This window comes from Staurois parvus, unplaced genomic scaffold (assembly GCF_062004578.1).
Source record: "Staurois parvus isolate SC_StPar_1 unplaced genomic scaffold, SC_StPar_1.0 ptg001591l, whole genome shotgun sequence".
Classification (NCBI taxonomy): domain Eukaryota; kingdom Metazoa; phylum Chordata; class Amphibia; order Anura; family Ranidae; genus Staurois; species Staurois parvus.
Genome location: NW_028319387.1, coordinates 585,001 through 595,000, shown reverse-complemented (window position 1 = coordinate 595,000; position 10,000 = coordinate 585,001). Strand labels below are relative to the sequence as shown.

General features: G+C 44.0%; 1 protein-coding gene across 7 annotated transcripts in view; it reads right to left on the bottom strand.

The window, feature by feature from the left end:
• Positions 1–10,000, bottom strand: part of MPRIP (myosin phosphatase Rho interacting protein) — a 277,723-nt gene that overhangs the window by 79,356 nt on the left and 188,367 nt on the right. For all 7 annotated transcript variants that reach the window (XM_089662965.1, XM_089662962.1, XM_089662960.1 and 4 more), the window contains exons 8-9: positions 5,675–5,810; positions 2,873–2,977 (exon numbers count right to left, since the gene is read on the bottom strand). In XM_089662965.1, coding sequence (XP_089519091.1) covers positions 2,873–2,977; positions 5,675–5,810 — 241 coding nt within the window. The remainder of the gene's footprint in view (positions 1–2,872; positions 2,978–5,674; positions 5,811–10,000) is intronic.

Genomic DNA, 10,000 nt, shown 5'->3' with positions numbered 1-10,000 from the left:
AAACATATCTGCACATAAAGACAGAAGCCCCTCGCCAAACAAAGCGTCCCCATCCATTCTGTGCCTGTTCCAATACGAGACACAATGTGACATTCTGAGAACAGCTGCCAACGCCTGTGACCGCAATCGGAGAAGACATCACAGCAATTCCCAGGAGAGGTGTTGGAAGGCATCTTATAGGCTGCGAGGCTCCAAATTTGAGCTTTGTCTTGCAATTCGCAAACCAGACCTTAAATGAAACATTTATGTGTCAAAAGTGCCACCTCCGAGGGGTCGTGTCTTGAATGACCTGGTTAGAACCTTTTCCATGGGAATGGTTAGATGAGCATCCATGGCTGAGTGCATTCCTAAAGTATTCAGACCCCCTTCACTTTTTTTCAACGTTATGTAGCAGCCGGATACTAGAGTTGTTTCATTTCATTTTTTTTCTCATTAATCTACACTCAGTACCTTATAATGTCAAAGTGAAAACAGAATTTTAGAAATGGTTGCAAATATGTGAAAAAGGGAAAACTGAAATATCACATTGGCATAAGTATTCAGACCCTTTGTAACAAGGCTTGAAATTTGGCTTCGGTGCCTCTATTTCTTTATCGTTGTGGAGATGTTTCTACACCTTGACTGGAGTCCACCTGTGGTAAATTAAATTGATTGGACATTACTTGGAAAGGTAAACACCTCTATATAAAAGGCCTTACAGCTGACATTGCATACTGTATCAGGGCAAAAGCCATGAGGTCAAAGGAACTGCCTGCAGAGCTCAGAGACAGGATTATTGCAAGGCACAGATCTGGGGAAGGCTACAAAAAAATCTCTGCTGCACTGAAGGTTCCCATAAGCACAGTGACCTTCATAATTCTCTAATGGAAGAAGTTTGGCCCAACTAAGACTCCTCCAAGAGCTGGTCACCTGGCCAAACTGAGCAGTTGAGGGAGAAGGGCCTTTGTAAAAGAGGTGACCAAGAACCTGATGTTCACTCTGACTGAGCTCCAGAGATCCTGTGTGCAGATGGGACAAAGTTTCAGGACAACCATCATTGCAGCCCTCCACCAATATGGGCTTTATGGCTAGATGGAAGTCTCTTCTCAGTGCAGAACCCATGAAAGTCCACTTGGAGTTTGCAAAAAAGCATCTGAAGGACTATGAGGAACAAGATTCTTTGGTCTGATTGATTAAACCAGAACTGAACTGTTTGGCCTCAATTCTAAACATTATGTCTGGAGGCAACCAGGCACTGCTCATTACCTGCCCAAAACCATCCCAACAGAGAAGCATGGTGGTGGTAGCATTACGTTTTGGAGGTGTTTTTCAGCAGTAGGGACTGGAAGACTGGTCAGGGTTGAAGGAAAAATGAATGGAGCAAAGTACAGAGATATCCTTAATAAAAACCTGTTCCACAGTGCTCAGGACCTCAGACTGGACCGAAAGGTTCACCTTCCAACATGACAATAGTCCTAACCACACAGCCAACACGGGACTGGCTTAGGGACAACTCTGTGAATGTCTTAGAGTAGCCCAGCCTGAGCCCTGACTTGAACATCTCTGGAGAGACCTGAAGATGGATGTCCACCGATGATCCCCATCCAACCTGACTGAGATTAAGAGGATTTTCAAAGAAGAATGGCAGAAAATCCTTCAATCCAGGTGTGCAAAACTTGTCGTGTCATACCTACTGAGTAAAGGGTCTGAATACTTATTTCAGTTTTTTTCTTTTTAATACTGTTACAGACATTTATAAAATTCTGTTTTCACTTTGTATTATGGGGTACTGAGTGTAGATAAATGATAGAAAAAAAAAACCAACAATTTGAACAACTAGTATCAGGCTGCAACATAACAAAATTTAAAAAAAGTACTCATTGGATTACTATTACACAGGCTATCCCCCCTCCAGTCTATCATAAATGCTGCTGCCAGGCTCATCCATCTTACCAACCGTTCAGTGTCTGCCACCCCTCCAGTCCCTGCACTGGCTGCCACTCGCTCAACGAATTAAATTCAAAATACTAACAACTTACAAAGCCATCCACAACTCGGCCCCCGACAACATCACCAACCTGGGTCTTACAATACCAAACAAATCGCGTTCTTCATTCCTCCCAACACCTTCTGCTCTCTAGTTCCCTTGCAGGTGCGGACTGACCATTTGGAAACTCGGGCACTGCCCGAGGGCCCGGGGTCAGTAGGGGGCCCCATGAGATGCCCCTGGTACCTTTTTCATAGGCTTTTTTGAGTTTAGGCAAGGACACAGGGGCCCCATGATCCCCTATTGAGGGCCCGGGGTCAGTAGGGGGCCCCATGAGATGCCCCTGGTAACTTTTTCATAGGCTTTTTTGAGTTTGGGAAAGGACACGGGCCCCATGATCCCCTATTGCCCGGGGGCCCCATGAGTTGTCAGTCCGCCCCTGTTCCCTTGTCACCTCCTCCCATGCTCGCCTGCAAGACTTCTAATGAGCTTCTTCTATCCTATGGAATTCCCTACCCCAATCTGTCCGACTATCTCCTGCTCTGTCCACTTTTTAGGCGATCCCTGGAAACACTTCTTGGGATTGCAGTGCGGCAAAGGCACCACGTTGTCAGACCAAACAGGAAATTAGGAGCTGGTCGGATTTCTGGCAGATCAATGGGTATTTTTCTGTACTTACAGCATTTTAAAAAAAAGGGTATAAAACATGGGCAAATGAGCAAGTACTGTAGAGATGTCATGAATATTTTTTTTCTCCCATTTGCCCTGACATACACTTTTTCCCGCAATGCTTCAGCAACGTAACAACCTTAGAAAGGATTAGGCTTTCATTTTATTGGATTAAAACCATTTCTGCCGTCAGAGTCAAAAGGCTGCAAGCTGCAGCGTCGGCACTTTTTGCCTCACCGTCATGGAGGACTCTGTAGACCTGCGATCCAGGGATTTTGCTCTTCGATATGGTGACATATGAGAGGCAGAAACATCTGGAATGGAGGACAACCCGGTCTCATCCTGTTTACAAAGATACAGAGATAAAAGTTGTGTTATGTAGAGTGCAAATACAGGCCTGCAGCTATAAAACAGATTCTTGTGCGTCTGGGATCTCAGTACCCTTGTAAAACGAAGCTTGAAAGTAAAAAATAGCCTCAGATGTATTATTTCATGATTAGTGCATGCAGCGCAGTACTCTGCAGACGATACCTACATCACATTCCACCATGCAAGGTCAGCACCTATATCCTGCACCAAGATGCTGGCACAGGGATGAAGCAGGCATGTTATTCCAGGTGCCTGCATTGTAAAATCTTGAGTGTTCACAGGTTGTTTCACACAGATCAGCCCCCTGCTGCAGTCTCTCACCCTGTGACTTGGCAGAAAGTTATGCTGAATAGTCTTGAGTGAGTGATGACTGGGGGAGGGGAGACAAAGGACATGCTTTCTCTTGGCTCCAGCAGGAGAGTGACAAATTCTTCAACAATTTATGCACACACTGACTTACCATGGTTACACATACTGGGGGTTATTTACTAAAACTGAGTCCTCATGCACACTGGACATTTTTACAGCGGCTGTTTTTATTTATTTATTTCAGGTACTTATATAGCGCTGTCAATTTACGCAGCACTTTACATATATATTGTACATTCACATCAGTCCCTAACCCTCAAGGGGTGTACAATCTAAGGTCCCTAACCCTCAAGGGGCGTACAATCTAAGGTCCCTAACCCTCAAGGGGCGTACAATCTAAGGTCCCTAACCCTCAAGGGGCGTACAATCTAAGGTCCCTAACCCTCAAGGGGCGTACGATCTAAGGTCCCTAACCCTCAAGGGGCGTACGATCTAAGGTCCCTAACTCACATTCATACATACACATACTAGGGCCATTTTTTAGACAGGAGCTAATTAACCTACCAGCATGTCTTTGGAATGCAGGAGGAAACCGGAGTAACCATAGGAAACCCACGCAAGCACAGGAGAACATGCAAACTCCCTGTAGGAGGTGCCATGGTTGGGAATCGAACCCATGACCCATTTACTGCAAGGCAGACGTGCTAACCACTAAGCCGCTGTGCCGCTTTTGACGTTTTTTTCTACAGCCAGTAAACCCCCCAGCATGTTATCCTATGTGTTCATGCACACACAGACTGGAATCAACGTTTTCTGGCTGGGATGTTTTTTGGCTGGAAAAAAAGCCCAGGACTAGTGGGTCTAAAGGAGTTTTTTAAGCTCTAAAAACGCTCTAACGCGGAAAAACGCGGCAAACCAACGTTTTTGGATGTTTGACTAAAAAAAAATAAATTTATTTTTGGTAAACAAATCTCTAAACAACACAAACGCGGCAAAACGCAAATACAAAAACGCTGAAAAACTCATGTTAACATTTTTTTCTGCAACTGGAACCTGAAACTGCAAGCGCTGATGTGAACGATGACATGGACAGCCATATAACCTACTTTCTGTGCGTTTTGGATGCAGAAAATAAGCAACTGAAACACATGTCGTGTGAACTGGACAGCATTTGTGAGGTCGGGTACAGAAAGCTGGTAGAAGAGTTTGTCTGCAAAACTTTGTTGAAGAATGAAGGCTGGTATGGTCCCAAAAGGAAGGGGAGCAGACTCCCTCCATATTCATGCCTATGGTTTGGGAATAGGATGCTCACAAGCAGGGGCGGACTGACAACTCATGGGGCCCCCGGGCAATAGGGGATCATGGGGCCCCTGTGCCCTTGCCAAACTCAAAAAGGCCTATGAAAAAGATACCAGGGGCATCTCATGGGGCCCCCTACTGACTCCAGGCCCTCGGGCAGTGCCCCAGTTTCCAAATGGTCAGTCCGCCCCTGGTCACAAGTGTGATGGCCAAGAGTCCAAAAACTTGGTCCAAGACAGATGTCTTCCACACTGCATAGGGGATAGCTATAGTGCAGCCAATTAGCTCTGCGTTTATTACTTGTGAGCCATTTGTTTTGTAGGGTAAATAATAAGATTTGCTGAAATCAGTCACATCCTCATTCAATGAGCATAAACAGAAAAGAAAAGAAAGCCAATAAATGTCGCGCTCCAAAATCTGTGTTAATTATACAATAATGTGTACCAACATACTCTGATTTAAATAATACCAATTATTGCTTACTTGGTGCATAATTAATGTGAATCAAAAATAAAATTCAAACAAATACCGCGCTCCAAAGTAAATGAAATAGTAATCGCATAATAAACTAATTGTGCTAAATATCAAATTTCAAATAATTATAATCAGATGCATAAATTCGATCAACATGACAAGCAAAACAAATGAATCTTTTATGTGTTGTATACTACAACTAAAGTGGTAAAAAAAAATGACTTCTAAAGTGCTAATATATTTAATATAAGCAATACACACAAAAAGACTAAATAAATATATAATAAAATAATAGTCCCAAAATAAAATTAGTAAATAGTGCGCACAGCCATCCAAAGCAGCGTGCACAAGCTGTCAGGGAGGAGAACTGTTGTTTACAAACAGTTCTCCTCCCCGTCGGAGATGCTCGGCAATCACCGGGCTCCGGCGAGTAATCACCGGCTGGGACTCGCTGTATATATCCGTGATTTTGTGCACCTGTGGCAGTATTTCTGCTATAGGGCGGTTGGGAAGCAGTTAAATAAGAGTACATTCTCCATTGTTATGCATTCCTTCACAACCAACAACTAAAAACCAATCTAGCATTACCCTTTTCCTGGGAAAGGTGCGCTTTTCGCTGCGTCCCTGTCGGGCCTCACTGATCGGAGCTGTGGAACAATTGGTCTCCATGTGTTCTGCCTTCTCGATATCCAGAGCTTCAAACTTCTCGATAACCAGAGAGCGCCTAGGAGAAGGGGAGAATAGAGAAGGAGAGGACATGAGATCCTGAGCACATCCATCATACGATAGACAGATGTAACCGAACAACACGACATACAAAAAAGAAAATACCGACCCATCTCCTTCATATCACCATCCCCAGAATCAAGCACACCAGAGTTAAGCAGCACCAACAAATGAATTCAGCTCTGTGCTCTTTAAAGCTGGTTCTTCCAGACGGGGGGGGGGGGCTCTCCATGTGTCAGGTTCTGGTACTGCATTGTGTCCTTGTTCTGGACCACTATTAACATCGTCATTCCAGTCCCTGAGAAGCCTCGTAGTTACAATGCAAGAATATACAACTGATAACAATCACTCATACAGGAGACCTCAGACCATCTTCTGCAGATGAAAGGCCTTTTCCATCCTCAGATGCCCTAATGCGGCCAGACTAGGCCTGTCACTGAATCCTCCGCCCTTACTCAAGATGGCCGTGGCTAAAAAAGCTACGGGGGTCTTTGTCAATGTGATGCTAAGTGAATCATCCACCCTTACTCAAGATGGCCATGGCTATAAATGCTACGGGGGTCTTTGTCAAAGTGATGCTAAGTGAATCATCCACCCTTACTCAAGATGGCCATGGCTAGGAATGCTACAGGGGTGTTTTTCAAAGTGATGCCAAGTGAATCATCCGCCCTTACTCAAGATGGACATGGCTAGAAATGCTACGGGGGTCTTTCTCAAAGTGATGCTAAGTGAATCACCCGCCCTTACTCAAGATGGCCATGGCTAAAAATGCTACGGGGGTCTTTCTCAAAGTGATGCTAAGTGAATCATCCACCCTTACTCAAGATGGCCATGGCTAGAAATGCTACGGGGGGTCTTTTTCAAAGCGATGCTAAGTGAATCATCCACCCTTACTCAAGATGGCCGCGGCTAGAAATGCTATGGGGGTCTTTTTTCAAAGTGATGCTAAGTGAATCATCCGCCCTTACTCAAGATGGCCGTGGCTAGAAATGCTACAGGGGTGTTTTTCAAAGTGATGCCAAGTGAATCATCCACCCTAACTAAAGATGGCCATGGCTAGAAATGCTACATCGGTCTTTTTTCAAAGTGATGCCAAGTGAATCATCCACCCTTACTCAAGATGGCCGTGGCTAGAAATGCTACAGGGGTGTTTTCTTCGTAAAATAAAGCATGGAGACATGGATGGATAAGTGAGTTTGCTTTGAATATTAAAAACGAATTCAATAGCATTTCTAGTTTTTGGTAGTGTAGTTCCCCTTTAAAAAGCTTGGAGCTACCCAAGATTTTGGTGTTGAGAATGCCAAACTAATGAGTCAGCCCAAGCTTTCTGGTCTGTCAGCCATACTGATCTCGGTATATAATTCCTCCATTTGGATGTAAACAACTGTTTTATTGGTTGGTGCTGCTTGCATTTCAACTACACACTATCCATAATCCACCTTCACATTACAACAAAAAGTAGTGCCTTAACTGTACTAGAGACAACTGATGTGTGCATCTATCATTCAAGAACAATAAATAATAAATCAACATCATAAAATATACATAAAGATGGAAGCGAATTCCCTCAGCTAGCTAACATCAAACAAACCCGATTCTTTTATCTGCGGCTTTTCTTGTTAATGCAAACAGCTCCTTCTTAAAGTGGCCTGGTCACACCAAGAACGTGGAGGCTGCCATACTGGAGGTGGCCCGAGACCGTGAGAATGCTGCGTTTTGCTCATGCCATGGCAAGGTCAACGGAACCTAGTAACCCAATTGGCTGCGTTCTCAGGTATATCAGCTCACCCGTCGGAGTGGGCATCGGCCTCGGCTGTCGGTGGCAGGTTCACTTCAATGAAATGCTGCAGTTTGCATCTTGCTACGTACAATAAACAGTTCTTGATGAAAAGACAAATATAGAGCAGGGTAACACTCTAGAGGGCCAACGATTGCAATTTTCGTCTTCTAATGCGTTGCGTAGATTGAGTCATTTGATATGTACAATGTAACAATGAGGTGACAGAGTACAGCCTGCAATACACGGGCAGCCAGGGTGGAAGGAGGAACGTCAGTTAACGGTTTGTGGACACATTAAATGTGTGGAGTCAATCCTCTTCAGGTTCCTCACTCAAAATGAAAGCAGTTTTAACCCAAAAGCAAACGTTTATTATATTGCAGCTTACCAATCCTTAGGTGCGAGGACTGCATTAGTTTTCTTTTTTTTTAGGCCTTCTTTCTTTTATTTTCACCTGGTGATCTAGCCAGTCAGTCTGTTGTATTTCAACAGAACAAGCTCTCTAGCAGAGAGGTGAGACAGATCATTTAAGGCTCCATGCACACGGGGTGTTTTAATAACGCTGGCAACGTTAGCTGTATAAAGTCACGTTAAAAACGTGTTTTTCAACATTTTTGTATTCGCATTTAGCCGCATTTTTTACAGGTTTTTTTTTTTCCCCAAAAACGCTGGTTTGCCACGATTTACCGTGTTTTGCTGCGTTTTTCAGCTGGAAAACTCCTCTAGAAACCCACTAATTCTGGGGGGGTTTTCCCAGCCAAAAAATGTTGATTACAGTCTATGTGTGCATGGACACATAGGATAACATGCTGGGGGGGGTTTACTGGATGTAGAAGAAAAAACCCGTCAAAAGCCAAAAAAAAAAAAAAAAAGCCAAAAACCCGTCAAAAGCTAAAAACAGCCGCTGTAAAAACGTCCCAGGACTAACACTGACAGGGGTGCTTACAATGATCAGTGTTTATTTCTGGAAAACCTTTATCCCAGTTTGCTGTAACTGCTTATAAAGTGGTAGCTAGAGTTCAATTTCAATTTGTTAGTGTATCCAAATCTGCTAGTACATCTAACACTCCCCTTGGACTGACAATAGCGCTGTCTGCTGTGTCCCCTGTGCTCCTTCATCCAGAGTGGAGGCACTCTAATACAGAAAATGCGTTACTGGCCAAATCCCCAGATGAAAATGGATGGGGGAAAAGCCCTAGGAAAATGAATGCAGCCACTACATCTACAATTGCAAAAAACAACAAATAAAAGAGTGCTCCCAACCCTAAGAAAGTCAATAGAGTCACAAGCCCAGGAATAGTTAGAAATCGAAATTCACTTTAATGTTGGGTTAAAAAGCATGAAATGTAGGAGTACTCCAACAGAAATCTTCTTGCTGCACTGAAAATATGGAATCTAGCACTCGCTGAGATGCCGCCCTTGATAGATCGGGGAATCTTGATACTAGCAAAAAAGAACAAAACAGGGCGCACTCTCCTCGTGCATTAAGAAAGTTATTATAAAAATACAAATTCATACTCACAAACCAAAAAGGTCATAAAAACAGAGATTAGGAGTCAAAAATGCAGGTCAAAGGCAACAGAGCTCCTCGGGTAAAAGTGCTAACGCGTTTCGGGAGTAGAACTCCCTTCCTCAGAGCAACAGAAGAATATCTGAGGAAGGTTCTACTCCTGAAACATGTTATCACTTCTACCAAAGGACCTCTGCTGCCCTTGACTGGCATCTTTGACTCCCTATCTCTGTTTTTATGACCTTTTTGGTTTGTGAGTATGAATTTGTATTTTTAGAATACATTTCTTAATATTACGGTAATGCACGAGGAGAGTGCGCCCTGTTTTGTTCTTTTCTGACATGTAGGAGTGCCTGGATTCATACATCACCAAGCCAGTGGGGAGGAGAAAGACATATTCCTTGAAGCTGGAGGATGACACATGATCCAGAACTCTAAAGTAGGTTGCTCAACCCCGGAGCCTCAGGACAATGGGAAGGATGTGTAGATGGCATCCACTGGGATCACGGAGATGCCGCGTCTGCCGGAAGTCACGTGTCCCAGATCTGGTTATGTCATACACCTGGCAAGAGGCTGCCTGAACAAGGGCTGGTGAGGGCAAACTGGAAACCTAGGGGAACACTCAAACCATGTCAAACCAAAGGAGAGAAGCCGGTCAACGTGATGTTTCAGGGACTTGCCCCTTCCTCAGACCAATGACTGGTAAGTTGCAATACATTACATTTTGGGTTTTGGGTTTAATACCGCTTTCAACTTTGCTGAGAAAATAATTAAGCTGCCATTGCGTTCAAAAATGCTAGTTTCCTGGCTGTTATGCTGGTTCAAAGGCTTCCATAAACTGATTAACTGCCCCCGAACAAGGATGCTTGCTATGGGTCAGTGACTCCCAATGTATTTTGGC